General features: G+C 41.7%; 1 protein-coding gene across 3 annotated transcripts in view; it reads left to right on the top strand.

Annotated features, from left to right (window-relative positions):
- DCAF12 (DDB1 and CUL4 associated factor 12) overlaps positions 1 to 19,421 on the top strand; it is a 37,099-nt gene that overhangs the window by 3,200 nt on the left and 14,478 nt on the right. For all 3 annotated transcript variants that reach the window (XM_072030811.1, XM_038170062.2, XM_072030810.1), the window contains exons 3-8: positions 6,733 to 6,939; positions 8,201 to 8,261; positions 13,424 to 13,617; positions 14,666 to 14,731; positions 15,387 to 15,549; positions 19,194 to 19,378. In XM_072030811.1, coding sequence (XP_071886912.1) covers positions 6,733 to 6,939; positions 8,201 to 8,261; positions 13,424 to 13,617; positions 14,666 to 14,731; positions 15,387 to 15,549; positions 19,194 to 19,378 — 876 coding nt within the window. The remainder of the gene's footprint in view (positions 1 to 6,732; positions 6,940 to 8,200; positions 8,262 to 13,423; positions 13,618 to 14,665; positions 14,732 to 15,386; positions 15,550 to 19,193; positions 19,379 to 19,421) is intronic.

Here is a 19,421-nt window from a genome sequence, read left to right as displayed (position 1 = left end):
CTTATAGGTGCATGCTTTTTTCCTAGATTTGTAGTTACGGAACCTATCTGAGCATTCACGTGTCTGAAAATTCAAATGCAATCACCTGGGGTTTTCTGAGGCAGGAATAAGTTTGCAAGGATTTTCTTGATCTTGTATACAGTGGACTACTTAGAGGTATTGAAAAACTAATAAAGGAACAAGCACATCTGTGAGGTGCAGGTATTTAGGCTGTGGCACCAGGGCGCTGAAGAAAAGGAAGAGGAAGGTGCCTTAGAAGATACTTTATCTTAGAAGAAAATACTGTCCGTAATCAGTGCGTTGTGTTCAGGAATTGTAGAGAAACTTTGAGACTATGCAGGAAACAAGTTTATGGCAAAAGAAACCACTGAACACTGGATTAATGAACTACTCATTCTTTTTTATTGTATGCTATTTTTCAGGAAGTGGCGAGGGATAAAGCAGCTTCTGAAAAAAGTTCAAATCACCATCTTGCAGCTTATTCTGATACCTTAGTCCTGTGTATATGTTCAGGACATAATTTTGTTAATTGTGAAGTTAAGCGTGTAGAAGTACCAGAGCTGTAAATCATTCCCTAAATACAAAACACTTATTAGTTTCCAGTTGCTTGAGAATCTAATTGCCTGGAATCTAACATTACTTTTTTTTTGTTTGGTTTCTCAGGAAGGCCTGATAGATATGTTTGTCATTTGTCTTTTTAAGCACACAACTTTCTTAATGAACATTCTCTTCTGGTTTCTCAGGAGGCTTTTCCGAGTCACGAAGGGTAGCTTTCTGGTGGCCAGCTGGTACTTCTTCTCACCTTGGTAGATTTGCATGTTGCCTTGGATGCCCTGCTGTAAATGCCCAGCTCTGGTTTCTGCTTAGAGCTTTTTAATTAGTTCAGGAGATCCCTCGTCTGTTCAGTGCACCTCATACAATTATAAACAAGTCTGGCAGTCGTGGGGTAGCAGTGGTGAGAATACAATGCGTAGTTCCTCCTCCAGCTGTGAATATGGAATGTCTGTGGGGAAAATGATTTCCACTTGCTTTGCGAGGTAATGCTTGCTCTGGTTTTGCCAGCAATGTGAGGAGTCAGGAAGACTGCTTGTTTCCTGCTCCCAGGGAGGGGGGGGAAGGCCTGTCACCACGGTTCATAACTGCTCAGAGTCCACTGAACGCCGTACTTTGGTCACTGTAAATAAACCTCTGACACTTGTAAGCGACACCTCCGTTCACCTTGCTTTCAGTGCCTTGTAAGTAGAGAGTCAGGTGTTGTTTCTTGTCTCTCGGGAGGATTTGGTTTTCTGTCAAGTGCATGTGATGCCCGTGCCTGCCTTAAGGGTCTGTTAGTTTCCTTGCCAGGTATGGTGTGGGCGGCCCAGCTGCCCTTCAGCAGACCGAGTCACTTCTCTGTCCTCTGCCATCTGCTGACACACGTTAGCTGTCTGCAAGCCTCCTAAAACTACATGCAGAGGACAGGACGCAAATAAAAACTGACAAATGTGACTTTTTGTCAGTGAGCATGTTCAGTGACATCAGATGTATATGCCCACGAGCTGGAAGGGCTTCATAGCAAGGTGGGGTGCTTGGTTGCAGTGCCTTGTCTCTGGAAATGTGGATTCAGAGTCAACTCGCTGGCTTCTTTTACTTCTGCTAACTTCTCAGACATTCCTTCGTGTTCTAGGTTGTTCCTGCCTCTTTGGACCCTTTCAAGGAGGATGTGTAAGGCCATTCCTCTTGTGCTGCTTGTTCTCTGTACTGCACAACCTGTAAGTAGGTCTAGTGCTAAGATTAGTGCATGTTCTGAGCTCTGCTGGAAAGGAGTCCTACCAGTTTGAGATCTTAGTCTTTAAGGATTCAGCATTTCTTTGGGGCTTGGCACGTAGCAGTGAATCTGCATTGCCATGGAACTGGAGAGACTTATGCCAAGCGTTCTATGAACTGAGAAAATAGAGATGTTGGAAATCTGGATAGAAGAAGAGACGGAGAAATGGGAAGAAAAAAGAAAAAAAATAAACTAAAAACAGTGCTACTCAGTGCAACCAGCAATGGTATTAGTGTAATGACCCTGTAAGCATTGTATTAGTTCTGTTGTTCCGATCGTTGTTCTCCAGATTGTATCTACTTTGTTATTTTCCAGCTTGGCTGAGGGTGAAGCTTTGGTGATCAGCTTCAGCCCGGAGCCGTGCTGGTGCAGGATGTGATGTTCCCACCTGCTCGTTCCCAGTGTTCACGTGGCTGTGGAGGCAGCTGGGCAGCTGCTGTGTGTGCAGGCAGGTTTTTGCGTAGGGGTAATTGTCCCTGAAAGCAGCGAGGTGATGTGGCTGACCTGGAAGCTACCTGAGCACCGCTCATTGCCACAAAGGCAGTGAGACTGGGTGGGTGAAGAAGCGGTGTGTGGATTCTCGAAGACTGGCTTAATCCAATTGTGAAACTCCATCCCAGCTTACTCTATTGGTGACTCTATTTTTAGCAAGGCAGTATATTTATTTCAGGTAACTTCAAATGTTAAAACAAATTATAAGAATGCTTCTGGGACTTGAGAGCAGTGTGTGAAGAGCAGGGGTGCAGAACATAGGACGTATACTTGCCTGAAGAATAAGCAGTCTTTTGTGCAAGTTCCTTGTGTTTCATGAATCCAGGTCTGTCCTGTTTGTATAATAAAACATAGTGTAGCTCAGGGTGGCATGCTTTGGTTTTGTTCAAACTGGTCTGTACAATCAACTCAAAGATGGGGCAACATGTTCTCTGCTGTTCCACGTGCAGGGCTAGCAGCAGAGGACACAAAGTAGTCTTTATGTGCTGTTGTGAAATAGCATTTCTTTCAACAATTTTCTAAGCTTATTGTCCACATGAAGATTAGGCTTTTCAAACTTTTTCTCACCAAAAATAATATGATCAGAATGTTTCCCAAAGTGGTCACGGCTAGATCAGATGTGATGTTACGGTGGCATATGTGAAAACATCACCTGCTGCTTTGCTCAGTCCAATTCTTTCAGTTACAGATGCGTGGGAAGGACAGTTAGATGTAATGAACGGGTCGCTTTGCCCCCTCAGCCCTACCCCCAACTGTTGCCTCTTAAAGGTAGGTCAGAAAATGAAGTGGACTTGATGAAGAGCTTGACAAACTGCTCTGCTCTCAGTACTGCACGGATGAGAAGGTTGGGTTTTGCAGTGCAGTGTTGTCTTCCAATAATTTGATTCTGTGCCACAATCTTTACTTCTGGCAAACTGATTAATGAAGTTCCTTAGTTAATGAAGCGGGACGGCTTCCTGATGAACTTCACTGTAAGCAGCTTGACAAGGGAGCCAAGTTGTACGGGAGCCACAGGCCCAAAGAACTTCTCACCGTTCTGCAGAACAAAATAAAACCAGGCAAACACTTGGTAATTTCATGGGGTGTGAAAAGTACGGCCAGATCCTAAAAAGTCATGACTGTGACAAATGCAGTATGTGGTCGTACCGCTCTGCCATGGTCCTTGAGCAATAGCATTGTTGCAGGCTGTACATCTGAAATGCCTTATTTTAAAAATAAACAAACAAAAAAAAAGCAACAGGAGGGGAGATAAGATTTCTGTCACATCATTCTCCAGCATGTTTCCTCGTCAAAATAACATTGTCCTACAAAGAACAAGATAGCTGACCCTGCTTCATTCCTCACAAACTAAGTGTGGTCCTTGGATGTCTGGCAGCTGGCCAGAGCAACCCTCGCTTGAGGTCCTGACCGTCAAGTTACTGAGCATGCTAAAGCCTGACATGCACACACACTTCACTGGTGGTGGAACCAAATTATGTATAAAACGAATTCAAGGGACAAGCAATTCACTGTTTGGTTGCTGGGAGTTTGCACCTGTTTTTTGAGGCTGATTTAAGCTTTTATGTAATGAATAAATAACTGAAAAAGAAATTCTTATTCCCACTTGGTAGGAAGGGAGTTAAAAAAGTATAACACGGGTATTAGCTCTTTGTTAAGAATCTTAGGGGCTGCTTTGGAGTTGTTTGCAGTTGTGCTTATTTCAACAGCAGTGATGGTACCAGTTTGATTGAAAAAAGCAGGGTAACTTGTTTTCTTCCAATTTATGTAACTGCATGCTGGAGTTTTGGCTGAACTCACTTAAAAAGTCAGGTATTTTGTACTTGATTTCCTGTCGTGTCCTAAACTCATAAAATAGCGCTCAATTTTCAGCGTTCTTAGCATGGGTGCCTGTTTTGCTAGACACTTTTAAAGCCCAAAAGGGGCGAAATATTAACAACGTCTGTTTGGCTCTTGGCTTCTGTTTGCTGGATTTATAGGGAAAGACTTCCTGGCATTCAGCGTGAGTTCAGCTTGCAAGTGTGAGCTGCTTGTGAGCTTCCTGCCCTGCCCCAGGTGATGCAATACTCATAGCACATGCAGGCAGTACTTGCTGATTTTGTTCTTGTAAACTGCCTGCAACTAGTTCCTTACAAGTCCCTTACTAACCAAGGGGAGTAGTTCCGGCTTAGAGTTTAACAGCTGAAACAACAAAGCCAGTGTCTTAACTATGTCAAGTTTCATGCTGCAAGAGCAGTTGCAGCTCTGGTTAAGGTAATGCTGTAAAATTGGAGGAGAAAAGTGAGAAAACGACAGAGCAGTTCAAGGGCTGAGGATGGGTTGGAGTGGGGAGGGAGCAGGTGAAAGCACTGCGAGAAGTATGTCCTGGTACTTCTAAGGATGTCTTCGTTTGGAAACTTGTAACAAGAAAATGGGGTTGAAGATCCAGAACTGAAGTGTGAGGGTCTGTGATACTTCAGCATTGTGTATTTCCAAGTTCTTTAACTTGGAGATACGCAACTTTAACTTTTACAGTCCAGTAAGTTTACAGTTCATTAAAGAAATTTCATATTTAGAGTAAGTCTTGTTCTTTAGTTATTAGCCTGGTGTCAAACACAGGTGTGCAGTGGTGGTGTTAGACTGGAGAATGTGAAGGGTTTTTAATTTCAGTGCTAATATCTACTGAGATTCCCTCTGAAGAGTGCATCTCTTAACAGCTGAAATATGGCTTCCCTGAATCTGGGCCTCCTGAGATTTGGATGTGTTTTCCTAATTAATGCTTCTGATGCTAGCTTTAGGACCTTCAAGTGACACTTGTTATCCTAAAACTTAGGTACATAAAAGTTCCCCCCCCCCCACAGTAATTGAAGGGCTATGGGGAGGGAACTGTGAGTTTCTACTGGAAGGAAATACTAAAGAAGAAGAAAAGATAAAAGCTCACAGGGGAGGATGAGAGGAGAGGGAATTAGTGGTCATCGTGTTCCTGTAGTGCAGGTGTTAATTCTCAGGGATGAGGTTAGTGCTGCTGCATGCATTCTGATTTCACTGCTTGTCTTGGGAAGTGAGCCGTGTTGCGAGGCTGAGCAGAAGCGAGCAGTGCCTCCTTCCTACTCAGCTACGCTTCAGCTGCTGCCTGTCCCCCTGACACCTGCATACAAAATAAAGAACTGAACATAAAAATTCAGTCACTGTAGGAACTGTTCTGTTTGTGCAAGACTTCTGACTACAGAGGAAGATCAGTTGTGGGTTGAGGATGGTGCATAAGTCTAGGTACAAGGCATAAATAGTGATGAATAGGTCATGGCTTTCTCTGCAGAATGAGTTTAACATACCATACTTTACCAGATTTTGATTTGACATTAATATTCTGCTAGCTCAGTACATCAGAAGTAACAGGCTACTAAATCTTGTTTAAATTTTGCTTCTTATTAAAGAGCAGAGATCAAGTCTGTGAGTTCCCCCAAAAATCTTGGGCTGTGATTTTTATTTTTTTTTTTTACATCACTTTCTTTAGTGCCAAGTCAGCTCAGATACTCCATTTCCTTGCTTCTCATTCGTGTTCCCTCACAAGATATTGTCCCTTAGTTACACCAACGTGGCTGTTAGTGCAGCTGCACTCTGAACACCTGTGGAAACAATCCTGTGCGGGAGCCTCCCAGATGAAGATATGCTTTGGCAGACAGGGTAAACCATAGTTTGCTGAAACTAATTTAAACTTTACCATTATAGTAAACTATAGTTTAAGTAAATTGCGTTTACCATTATCATAAATTATAGTTGTATGCATTGGAACAGATTTAACTTGGTGTGCAGTGATGTCTGCAGACTTGCAAGGCTTTATAACTGATCTTTCTGCCAAGGAAACGGTGATGTCGAGCTACAACTTCTAGTCTTTTTGCAGACTGATGAATGTAGCTAGATACCTGTTTCTTTTTTTGATATTCACACTGGCAGTACTGTGTTTAGTCACCGTTCTGTGCATCGCTAGAAAATAAGCTCTAATTAAATAAACTTCTAAGGTGTCAATTTGTCAAAGCCAAAACTTCATGGTAAGTATCCTGATCTGCGCTGCAGGAGATTTGTGCCCAGTGCTCTTGGGCTTACTTGCACTTTGGAGGTGGGTCTGTCTTTCTCCCTGGTGTTAAGAGAAACTGGAAAACAATTCTGTTTTGTCACAGAAACGAACAGGGCAATAAACTTCAGATTTGAGGGCTTGGTTAAATGGGAAATGTGCCATGACAACTTTTTCTCCTTTCTCTTCCATTGCATTCAAAACCAAATGGGATCATTGAAATAAAACCCAGTGTAAATTAAGCCAGTTCACTAGTTTTAAGAAATAAATTATACATTTTTTCAGTTATCTTGCAGGATTTATAGCGAAAGTGGAAATCTTGTTTTTCTGATCTTTGTTCAGCAATGACTTGCATCTGCTGTTTTTTTTTTTTTTTTTCTTCCAGTTATTTGTGGTAGACGTCCAGACTGGTCAAATTACCAAGATTCCTATTCTGAAAGACCGTGAACCTGGAATGGTGAACCAGCAGGGCTGTGGTATTCACGCCATTGAGCTCAACCCCTCAAGGACCCTTCTGGCCACAGGTGGAGACAACCCCAACAGTCTTGCAATTTATCGTCTGCCTACACTTGATCCTGTCTGTGTGGGAGATGTAAGTGGGAATATTTGGGGAAAGCTTATTCTGCCAATTAAAAGAATTACTACTTTGAAGTGCCTGAGGTCAAAGCGAGGTTAGATTTGGGAGTTTTGTGGTGAAGAGTGAAGAATTTCTGAAGGGTTTAAAACATTCCTGGTGAAGTGGTCTTTCTTGACAAGATATGTTAAATACAAGTGAGGGCATAAACACGTGAGACAGTTCTGAGTCAGATTTCTTCTTCCTTGCCCTCATTCAGATCCACTTAGATTACTTTTAAGCATTGAAAATACAACCACATCTTAAATGTTGGTCTAATTGTGATGATGAAGGCTGAAACTGAGACACACAGCTAGTTTTAGTGAAAAAGCTCTTGTGATAAGTTGAAAAGATGTTCCAAGTTATTCAAGTTTTCCCCTTCTCCAGTGCAGCTCTATGTATGCATTATCCCAGAGGCAGATCTTGTTTTTAGGATCAGTTCTAACCCCGTGGCTTATGGCACTTTGATATAAGCAGCACCAGAGTCTATTTCTGAAATGTCCTCATACTTTTTTAAAATAGCTAGTCTTGAAAAGAAAAAGGCTGAAGTGAATACAGTGGTGTCCCAGAAGCCCTTCTCTCATTTCTACTTCCTTTTGACTCAGGCCTTAGACGTTACTGACAACGGCAGAGGTTGGAGCTCTGCAGCTGGCTATCTGCTGCTGCTGAAAAGGCTTGACTCTGAAGCTCTTCATGACTTGCTATTCAATTGCATGCTGCTGTGACTGTGCAGCTTTTCAAGCAGAACTACAGGCTTAGGGATCCCCCTCCCCGGGTTTCTTTACATGCCAAACAAAAGGTTCTTGAAGTAGTAGTCTTGAAAAATCACTCTGTAGCTTATCTATTGCAAACATAATGTTTTAGTTACCATTTATAGTAGGGATGTTTGAGGAAGCGTGTGGCTATTTTGCAAAAAACACTGCTTTCAAAATGGAAAATCTAAATTCGTAGATGTGAGATAAATTTGTCTTCAGTTTAAGGCCTGTTTTTCCATCACTTAATTGCTCTCTAACTATTAATTTTATATGCTAAGTTTAATGAAACTAAAAAAAAAAAAATGCTGTGGGTTACTTAAACTGCTCCAGATTGATACTGGGATTTCACCTGTATAATGTTTCTAACATAGGTCTGTTCTTTTCATGCTTGTACTAAAACTCAAAGTGAAAAATACTTCGCTGCTTTGAGAGACTACTCTAGAATATAATGGCACAGCAAATCTGACTTTTTTTTTTCCTTTTAGGATGGACATAAGGACTGGATATTTTCAATTGCGTGGATCAGTGATACTATGGCTGTTTCTGGTAATCTTTTTTGTCATTATTTAACTATACTGATGTACAGCACTTGGTAAGTCTTAGGGAATCACCTTTATCAAGACATAAAGATAACACAGTATTTGTAACAGTGCCAATAACCAGTATTCTTGTTTCAAGTGCTTCTGTTTTTGATTTTCTGCAGGTGTGTGTGTGGGGGGGAATAAATGCTCCAAACCCAACACTTTATAATACTTCAGTCTATGATGTAACTGGCATTTTGTCATGATTGCACTTGAAGTGTAGGCTGGGCCTATATGGGGCCTGCTTTGAGAGCTATCTACTAGTTATCCTTATGTCCAGCAGTTTGGAGTCATTGCAATTAAATGCGTCAGTTGAATTCACTAAAGGTAGGAGCCTGGAGCCTCATTACCTTTGGTCGTTTCAATTAGTAGGAGAAAAGAAGTCCTTGAAAGAGGTTTCAGCCAACCCCCATGGTCTGAATTTCTTCTTTCTATTGTTTGGAGGGAGTTTAATTGGGCAGCTTAAGTCTTGGGTTTATCTGAACCCAGGTGTCTTGAGCAATATAATGTAATCACTAAACTATTTTCTTAAATGTTTCTCACTGTTTCAGAAAATGCCTTTAAACCCTGTTAAAACAAATGTGCTTGTTTTTATTTTTTTTTTTGAGGCATGCCTGGTACTGTAAGTAGACCTTCCCATTGTAGAAATAACTGATAAGAGTCCCCTTGGGACTTTGAATAAGAATCATCATGGGGATGAGAAGCAAAATTTCCAAGAGCCTGTTACAGTGCATGACCTTCAGTTTAGAACTTCCAAGTTCTCATTTCTGAGCTTTAAATTATATTTAATCTTTATATAGCTCTTTAGTATCTGAGATTCTTCTCTTATTAAAAGAGGTCAGTAGGGTCTGGCTTGGGTACTGCTACACTGAAAACTATTTGGAACTAACTAGCTTGGTTATTGAAACTACTCTTGGTCCTTAAATTATATTTTTTTTCTAATATCAGAGGGATTTCACTGTTTTTCTAGTAGGCAGTGACATGAGAGGGTCTCTAAACAGTGAGTTACAAGGGAAGGATTTTGTATGAGGGTAACTTCAATAATTTCATGTTATGAGTTAATAACTTTGGAATACAGCAGAGCAACAATGTTTACCTGGAATCCTGTAAAGACTCCTTTTAATGAAAACTCAGTTTCTGTTATCAAGCTGTTAGTAGTTACTGCTATATGTGTGCATACACACGTGTGCAGGTAAGATGGAAGCCAGTAAGAGAAAAGGTCAGTAACTGACTTTTTAGTAACTGGTTGGATAACTGGTGTATCTTCATAAAGTATTACTTAAGTAAAGGCAGCAGTACCAATGTCCTAGTGCATTAATTTAGTAGTTTACTGTCTTTCTGTGGTGACAGTGTATATAGTATTCCATACATGGGGGTCATATTGTAGATGACAGAGAACTGTCCCGTAACAATTCAAATATTTGATTTTTATAATTTGCTTAGCTATTTAAAAAAAAAAATAAAGCTAATCCTGGAATTTGATTTTGAAACTAATACTTACGTTGATGCTTGTGAGGCTCCAACCTAAAAACCTGCATTACAAAAATCATTGCAAAAATCATTTTAAAGTCGGAGGAGAACAGCAAAGATGATTACAGAAATCCAGGTGAGATAAGGACCCAGTGAGGCCCAGCATGGGATGCTGAACTGTAGCTCTTAATGTTTTCTGCATGCTCAAGAGTGGATGTGTGAGTAGACAAGTGGTTGCCATGTCCTCTGTTGCGTGAAACTTGTAGCAGGATGTATACTCTAGTCTGCAGATGTGAGACACCAGGGAAAACTTGTTAAAAGCAATTAGCAGTTCTGAATGCTTGAGAACTTAATGGATCTAGTTGGAGGAAAGAAAAAAAAGATGACTAACCTCTGACATTTGTTTTAATAATACATCTGTTATTGCAATCTGTAACTGAAACTACAAAGCAGAAATATTTGAACTCCAGATACTGAGAAATTAGTAATTACCTCTGAGTTGGGAATCAAAATGCACAACTGTTGTTAACTTTCCTTGGGGTAGGTTAAATGTCACAGGAATAAAGAGATGGGCTTTTTTTTTTTTTTCCCATGACAGACAGTAGCACACTCATACAGCTCGAGGTTAGAGCTTCAGCAGTACATTTTGTCATTGCTGTCAAAAATATTGAGAGAGTGCAGAGTGGGCCATGGGCTTGATTATTCTTGCCTTTGTTAGCTTCTACAAGAACAAGGCAAAGATTTGCCTCTAAAACAGGCAGCAGTGTATTTTGATAGTCAATAAGCATAAAACGAAACATCTTGACTGTGAGCAGCTGTGACTGCGGGAGAATGCAACAATTGCTGTACTGACTAGACAAAGATTTCCATGCCAAAAGTTCCAAACTAAAATGAATAATTCCCAGGATGAGCCTAAGGTAACCGATGATACTCTCCTTAGCTTCAGGGCCAACCAGTTAAATGCCATACATTGTCTTTTCCCCCTGTTAGTGCTATTAAAAGGGACAGCTTCCTCCTAAAGTCTGTCAAGATATTTAGAAATTCTACTGCTGAGCATTCAGCCTCCATAAGAAGATCGGGTGCCATTAGAAACCATCAGCATGTAAATTGAGTAGCAGGATGTAATGGACATGGCTGCCTGCTGCTATGCAGTGCCATTAGGAAGCTTCTTTTGTATTTGTCTGCTGGGTGATGGTGGCAAATGACCCAATCTGTCTGCCAGGGGGCAAAGCCATCTTAGGATGCACTGGTATTCAACACTACTTCAACAAGATGTTTTGCTTATGTGTCTTTGCAGCTTATTCTTTATGATGTAGCAAAGTCTGTAAGTTGGCTGATGTAGATATTTAGTCTTTTCGAGAACCTTCAAGACATGAAATACATCTTATGCTTTCTCTGTGAAAGAAGGGATGTGTTTTCTGTAGCACAGGGAAGAAAGAGATATGTGTCAAGTCTGTAAGAGCTGACTTAGATGGAATTGAGTTGTCTAAACACCAGAAGGGATGGGCATGGGGCTTTGGCTAAGTCTGCATTGATCAGTGAACTAAAGTAGTTCAGCTTTCCTTGCCTACTCTTTTTGTTTCTTATTTTGGCTTAATATTGTGAGAAAAGTCTTTTCTTCAGACAGGATCTTCTGTGAAGCTATTTTATTCACGATTGCAATGGTGGGCATCCTGCCAATTACACAATCACAGAATTGTCTAGGTTGGAAGAGGCCTCCAAGATCACCCAGTCCAACCTCTGACCTAACACTAACCAGTCCTCCACTAACCCATATCACTGAGCTCTACATCTGAATGCCTCCAGGGATGGTGACTCCACCACTTCCCTGGGCAGCCTGTTCCAGTGCCTAACAACTCTTTCGGTAAAGAAGTTCTTCCTAACATCTAACCTAAACCTCCCCTGGTGCAACTTTAGCCCATTCCCCCTCGATCTGTCACCAGGCACGTGGGAGAACAGACCAACCCCCACCTCACTACAGCCTCCTTTAAGGTATCTGTAGAGAGCGATAAGGTTGCACCTGAGGCTCCTTTTCTCCAGGCTGAACAAACCCAGCTCCTTCAGCCACTCCTCATAGGACTTGTAGTCAGCCGACTATCCACCATCACTCCCAGCCTGTAGCTCTGCTTGGGGTTGTTGTGCCCCAGGTGCAGGACCCGGCACTTGGCCTTGTTAAACTTCATGCAGTTGACCTCAGCCCATCAGTGCAGCCTATCCAGATCCTCCTGCAGAGCCTTCCTACCCTTGAGCAGATCGACACACGCACCTAACTTGGTGTCATCTGCAAACTTACTGAGGGTGCACTTGATCCCCTCATCCAGCTCATCGATAATGATATTAGAGGACTGGCCCCAGTTCTGAGCCCTGGGGAACGCCACTAGTGACTGGCCTCCAACTGGAGTTGACTCCATTTACCACGACTCTTTGGGCCCGGCTATCCAGCCAGTTTCTAACCCAACGAAGCGTGCGCCAGTCCAAGCCAAGAGCAGCCAGTTTCTTGAGGAGAATGCTGTGGGAGACGGTGTCAAAAGCCTTACTGAAGTCAAGGTAGACCACATCGACAGCCTTTCCCTCATCCACCAAGCGCGTCACTTTGTCATAGAAGGAGATCAGGTTCGTCAAGCAGGACCTGCCTTTCATAAACCCATGCTGACTGGGCCTGATCGCCTGCTTGCCTTGCAAGTGCCATGTTAGGAGCTCATTATAGTAAACAAATCATAACCTCTTATTCCCTATTACCTGACACCTGATCACCTCCCCTGTTTCCTCATTGACTGAGTACTACAGGTTCACAAGCTACTCAATGCTCCTCTGTACCATATGTGTACAATTTTTTCTTTAACCCTTTAATTTCTCCTTTTTCCTTTTTTTTTTTTATTTTTATTTTCCCTTTCTTATGTTTTGAGAATCTGTCATCGTTGTTTTACTGTTCCCACATGGCTCATCCTGTTTTTCTCAAGCTTCCACCTTGTTTTGGAACAGTGAGGCCTTCTACTGTCCACTTACTTAGCATTTCTCCTTGTTATGACTACCCAAATACCTTGGAATACAAAAAAGTAATCCTCTACTGCAAAAACACAGCTTAGTTTCTCACAGTATCTCCAAATTCAGTAGAAAAATGGGGGGTTTTGCTGGTTCAGCCTCAGTTGCTTTTGTTTTTTAAAAAAGAGATTTCGCAGTTTTCTGTGCAGATATATGCTGGGATACTGGCAAAAATCAAATGATCCAAAATCTGCATAAACCTAACAAAACTTTCTCAGAGGTTTTTGCAATGACTTAGCAGACACAGTTATCTCAGCCTTGGTAAGCTGGGCTAAATGTGTTGGCTTTTCTGTCACCTCTGAATTTATTCCATGTGTGAATCTCTAATGATGATTGTTTTTTTTTTTTTGATGGTCACATTGAAAACAGATTCAATGCTTAGAAGCCATACAGGAAAAAAACACTTGACAATGAGGTCATGATATTACTAACTTAGTAGCTGAGAAAGATCCTGTTGTTAATCCTAATTAATGACGCCCAGCAGTGTGTTCAGTTAAACTAATGGCAATAGTATCCTTTCCTGTTTGCAGCCTCTACTGTTTATTTCAGTTCCTTCCTTAAAAAAGGGCAATTACATCAATGTGAAATGCTGTTATGTATGGGCTATTCATCCAGGTTCTCGGGATGGTTCGATGGGTCTCTGGGAAGTCACAGAGGATGTGCTGTCTAAAAGCGATGCCAGGCACAACCTGTCTCAAGTTCCTGTCTATGCCCACATAACACACAGGGCTCTGAAGGATATCCCCAAGGAGAACACCAATCCTGACAACTGCAAAGTCCGAGCACTGGCTTTCAACAATAAAAACAAGGTGAGTAAGCTTTTAAAGACAGATGAGAAGTCCTAAAACTGTCCAGACATACCAGAAAAAAACTAATCTAAGTCAAAAATATTGGAGAGGCAGCCTAACATATTTTTCCCTGATTCTTTTGTTTCCTTCTCATATGAAATGGTTGTCTTCATCTGCTGTGTCTACCTCTGCCCCCGAGTGAATTCAGAAAAGCTGGAGGCAGGGACGTCATGTATTTTTCTGAGAAGGAACAATTTCGTCATGTATTTTTCTGAGAAGGAACAATTTGACTGTGGGTTTGGTTTTCAGACCAGCACCCAGAGGGGGAGAGGGGGAATGTTTACACGAAGCAGAGAAAGTACGCCCCTTGCAGCTTGAATCCCACTCTCTGGTGTGGTTGTTGCTTTCCTTCACTCTTAATGAAGACCAGCTGACATTCAGGTAGTTCCTGTTTTGATAGCTGAGTTGTTACTGGATTGCGCAGCAAGCGAGGTAACTGACACACAGGGCAGGCACCACTGTGTTATTTTGTTGGCATTTGACAAACAAAACATTAACCTCCCCCCATGCTGATCTCTTGCTATTACTAGAGATGAAAGCTACTGGAGCAAGTAGGAGTAGCAATTCATTCTCCACTGCTTTTGTTTCTGTCCTCACAGAACAGAGAAGGTCTGAAGCCAAAGCAGGCATGCTCTCAGCAACACAGTGCTCCTGTTGGCTTTATTTTTCACCGTGTTAATCACTCCTCTGCAATGAAGACTTCACACAGCTTTTTCCTATAGAGTAGTGCCTGGAAATAAATGATGACTTTGGGGTCAGAATAAGTGTGGGAGCTGCTAGTTGCTAACTAGCTTGTACTGTCTAATAAGTGATTATTTGCTTGTCTAACAAGATCTATACTTTGAAAGTTATTTTTGGTTATTTGTTTTAATAATTCTTATTCTATCTGGCACCTTTGTGCTATCTTGTGTTCTCTCAAGATCAATGTGAAATGAAAGGCTATATAAGGTTTATAAGGGCATTTATAATACGGAAACTAACTTTTTTTTTTTTTTTTAAATCTTAACAGGAGCTGGGAGCTGTGTCCCTAGATGGGTATTTTCATCTTTGGAAAGCAGAGCACACGCTATCAAAGGTGCTTTTCTCTTTTGGCATTAAACTTGGAAAATGGCCTAGCATTTATTGCTGTTCACTATTTCTTCATCTCCTTTAAATGCTTGAAGAAAACAACAGTTTGTAAAACATAAGCTTTGTATAAAATGTATTAAAAATAAAATTTGAGGAGAAAAACTCACTGCTCTTAAACTTATGCCGGCTCTCCATGAGTTGAGTGCCCTGTTGCATACAGCGTGGGTAGTTTTGTAGCAGGGTTCATCAAAGAAGCTATACTTGTTGAAGTGTAATTGCAAATCAAAATCAGGCATATCTCTGCTGGTGTATGAGGTAAGCTTTTTCAGGGAGCTGATGCCTCTGCACCTGTGGAGGTGGTAGCAGCAGCTTAAAAAAAATTAAAACAATTTGCCAAAACTGTCCTTTGTTCTTCAAATAATACTTCAGCCTTTACCATTCCAGTTTGGTTTGATAAGGCATCCTATCTCTTCCATGGCTTTTTTTTTTTCCTGTGGGTCAAGTTGTTGGTTTTCTCTTTAAGTTCTGTTTTTGTGATGAATCTATTTTAGGTGCTTTTTTTCCCCACTGCAATTTACTTAAAAAGAAGCTTAACAGAAAAATTCTGTAGCATCATGCTCTTTTATTGTAATTTATTTTTTTTGTCTTTTCTCTGTTTCCAGTTACTTTCCACGAAGTTGCCATACTGCAGGGAGAACGTGTGTTTGGCTTACGGTCAGGAGTGGTCAGTGTATGCTGTAGGATCGCAGGCACACGTCTCCTTCCTGGATCCGAGGCAGCCATCTCACAACGTTAAATCTGTCTGTTCCAAAGAACGAGGCAGTGGTAAGAAACTTGTCAGAGTGCTTCAATCTGTTTGCTTTCAGAAGCAGCAATTTAAGATATGCTTTTTAAACAAATACGAGATTTTTCATGTGATGTGTTAAATCATTAACAGTGTATGTAGATTTTGGTTTTAGGCCACTTGTCTTGGCTTAAGACAAGCTAAAAGCAACACTGAAACTAGATGATTTCTTAAGAGTAGCTAAATTGTGCACCATCCAAATCGTAATGAACTCTTTAAAGTCTACATCTTCAACTTTTTTAATGTATTTCTCTATTGTACTTCATCTCAGCAAAGTCAGTTATCTTACCACTACTCATACTGCCTAGTATTACAGTTTTCTCTGGGACTGGAAGAAAAATGCAGGTTTCTGCTCTTTGCTATCACATCTGGAGTATGTGCTGTGAGTGAATGCTTACTCTGATCTTGAAGATAAGTGAGATTTCTGACTTTCAGTGTGTATTTGTTTAAATACAAAAGCTCACTCAAAAAAAAAAAAAGGTAACAATAACAGTCATAGAATGATTATAGACATGAGTACCGTTTTTTTCTTCTGCAGTCTCTTCAATTGAACCTTATGCCAGGGCCAAGTGTAAGCATTGTCAGGGTGCACGATCCTATATGCTTCTTCACATGTCCTTTATTTTGAAGCATGAGAAGGAAGCACTGTGTTGAGATTTTCCATCTTAAAACATATTACTCCAAGGCTAAAAAGTTGCAGTCCTTGTTTAGCTCAGCTCTGAGCGTCAGTCTCTTTGTTGGGCAAGTTATCAAAAGAGGGTGCATGTAAATAAAACTTCCCTAGGCCTTGTCTGTGTTTACTGGAGTTTGTGTGGTGCTGCCCAGATAAATGTCAGGGTCTGTTTCTTTGAGATATGGGAGAATTTTCTTTAGGGTGAGAAATAATGGTTTACCAGCCCTGAACAGCTTTCCAGCACCAGCCTTTGCCCTGAATCACAGCCAGCCAAGGCTCTGTGGAGGTCCTCTGGTGCTGTTACTCTTCAGTATCATAGGGAAGAGGTACTAAGACACAGGAGTGCATCGCACAATGGTGGCTGGAAGTTTCTGCCCTGAGTATGTGATCCTGCTGGGTGTGATCTGTGTGTAGATAGCTTTTCTGAGATGCTGGCTTGAGCCTGGGGAAGGCCTTTGTTCAGCACCGTTTTCTGTTATGCATAGTGGGCAGGTCTCTTCTTACGGCACTGGTTGGGGCACTGAAGTAATACTGCTTCCCAGGGTGCTGAGTGTTTCAGCTTTCTATTGATCCTCCTGGGACATGGGGCAGCACAGGCTGCAGAAAGAAAGAAAAAAAAAAAAAAAGTGCTGTCAGCTTGCAAAATGTACCCAATGTTCACATAAACGTCAGATTATTAGTGTTGTGTGCATATGAACAGGGTAGAGAGAGCACGATTTTCAGTCTTAGCAAGTTAGAATCTGCTTTTTACCGAATGTAACCCTAGCTGCTGTACATAAGAAGGCAATTATGCTTTTTAGCATTCTTGTAAGTGTTGCTTTTCTTAGCAGCTGTACAGGAATACGTAGGGCCCTGTACTCTAGTTCCTGATCAGCAAAAACTGCTTTCTGCTTGGCTGGCATGTAGCGAATTCTTTTATGCCCTTGACTTCACACCCTGAGAACAGCAATGTTAACATAGTGGACAGAGCTTGTGCTGCACAGACTCTGTGCTTGCTCTTTGCTTAGGACATGCTACTGCATCTTCATTTCCTTCTGCAGTATGTAGGGCCTCCCTCTCTCTCAGGAGTAAAACTCAATTTGTTGACCCAAACACATGACCATAGTACAGTGCTGGGAATGTTAGCTTGCCTTGTTCAGTTCTAGGCACAGGTTGTGCTGCTAGTTTGTGGATAATCTGAGGTGGTACTTCAGGAGCCAATGTGAAGTGCTGTTCTTCAAAAGGTGTTCTAAATATCTTAGTAATGGATACATCACTGGTTCTTTCAGCTTTTTTTTTTTTTATTAGAAAAGGATCCACAGTTCTGCATTTCATAGCACTTCTTAATTAATAGATAGCACTGAGAAGTATGCCATGTGCACTGATATGCCACCTGTTTCTGTAAGTGTTCTGCTGGGTTGTTTGTCAAGAGCACTTTTGTAGCACAAATTGGAGGATGTCTCCTCTTGTGCCCGTCTCCCCTTACTCAAGTGACTGCTCTTGCTGATTGAAGAGGGTTTAAAGCCTTCTGAATGTATCCTATGCATTTGGAGCTCTGAATTAAATTGGAGGTTCTTGTATGCATCTGGGAAGTCTAATGTGGCGAGTGTGAGACTTGCACTGTGGTTTCCCACCGATTAAGACAGTAACCATGGCTTCACCTCGCATCAGAAGCTCAGCGGTGTTGCCTGCTCTAAGCATGTATCACAGATGCCCGTGGCTGTGAGTGTAACACCAGGGTGTGGAGGTGGAAGGATGAGGATGTGTTTCTACTTGGGATTCTGTATAAAGGGCAAGGGAAAACTCCCTGGCTGCATCCACATCATCTGGATGCCTGCCGTCATGTGTCCCACTGAACATACTCAGCACAGTACAAATTTTATGGCTTCCAGTCCCACGTGGGATGGTGACAGCAGTTGGAACGTGGATGTAGCTGGCGTAACTCCCTTCCCTTCCTGTTTGAATGCTTGCATAGGCTGGATTTAGAAGATACCTTAAATAGGGTTTCAGAGCAGACTTTGAGTTTATAACCCAGTATCACTTTGTGTGGGAAGAAAAAGTATAGAAGTGGTGGGATTTATTCCATGTAGAGCAGTAGCTTAAGGTAGAGTGCTTACGCAGAACAAACCTTTGGCACACTAGAGAGCAGATGACAGGACATCTCACAAGCTGCAAATTCCTACATGCAGAATCTCCCTGAAACTGCTGAGGAACGTGGTGCTGCTTGGGTTGTAGGATGCCTGCTGTTTTCACTGCAAGGTGAAGTGCTAAAGATGCCAGCTGTAAAGAATAAGGTGTTTGTGTGAGACTGCTTGAGTAGTGATAACTTAAAGCTTCCTCAAGATCTTGAATTATTTAGTATCAAAGTGATTAATGATGATTATAGTTGCATACAACTACTTTTGTTGCTCTAGATCTGCAAGATGCATGTGGTGGAAGCAGAGTAATTTTTCTCATTGTCTCTTTCTCACAGGTTGGCTGGTAGCTAGATAGGGGAGAGCTCATGGGAGACACCAGTATGCATCCTTTCCACTATGTGCTGCCATGCACTCACTCCTGCTGGTTCACTTAGAGGCTCATTGCAGACAGAACAAGCTTGCTCTTGATCTTAAACATCTTAGATATTTGCTTATCTGGCAGAGCTTGGGCCTGCTGAGAATGAAGCTTCTTGCTATGCTCCATCAGTGGAGCAGATGGCCTCAGAGGAGAAGAGGAATAGTGTGTGTGTATATACACACACATACATTCGATTTTACATATGTATATTATGTTACATACAAATTGAAGCTGCTGCTTCAGTAGTATAAATGGGATTTATCTACGCTGCTCCATAGAAATGGGAAAGCTGATGTGGAAAAACGTAGCAGGTAGCTTTTGTTGAAGAAAGCATTGGACATCAAGCAGCAGCACTGCAGAGCCAAAGCGTGCCTGGTCCTCCCTGGATTGATTTTATGTCCTTTCTCTGTTTGCCAGGTATTCGATCAGTGAGCTTCTACGAACACATCATCACCGTGGGAACAGGGCACGGCTCCTTACTGTTCTATGACATCAGAGCCCAGAGGTTCCTGGATGAGAAGCCCCCACGTGCCTGCTATGGACAGAAGCAGAAATTAGGAGGAAGTGAAATTTTGAAGTTGACTACGGGAAAAGGTTGGCTGGTGAGTAGTAGCTGGTTCAAGCCCTATAGCTACAAACTGGTTT

This window comes from Anas platyrhynchos, chromosome Z, assembly GCF_047663525.1.
Source record: "Anas platyrhynchos isolate ZD024472 breed Pekin duck chromosome Z, IASCAAS_PekinDuck_T2T, whole genome shotgun sequence".
Taxonomy (NCBI): Eukaryota; Metazoa; Chordata; class Aves; order Anseriformes; family Anatidae; genus Anas; species Anas platyrhynchos.
Note: the sequence above shows the minus strand (reverse complement) of the source record. Positions and strands in the feature narration are given on the sequence as shown.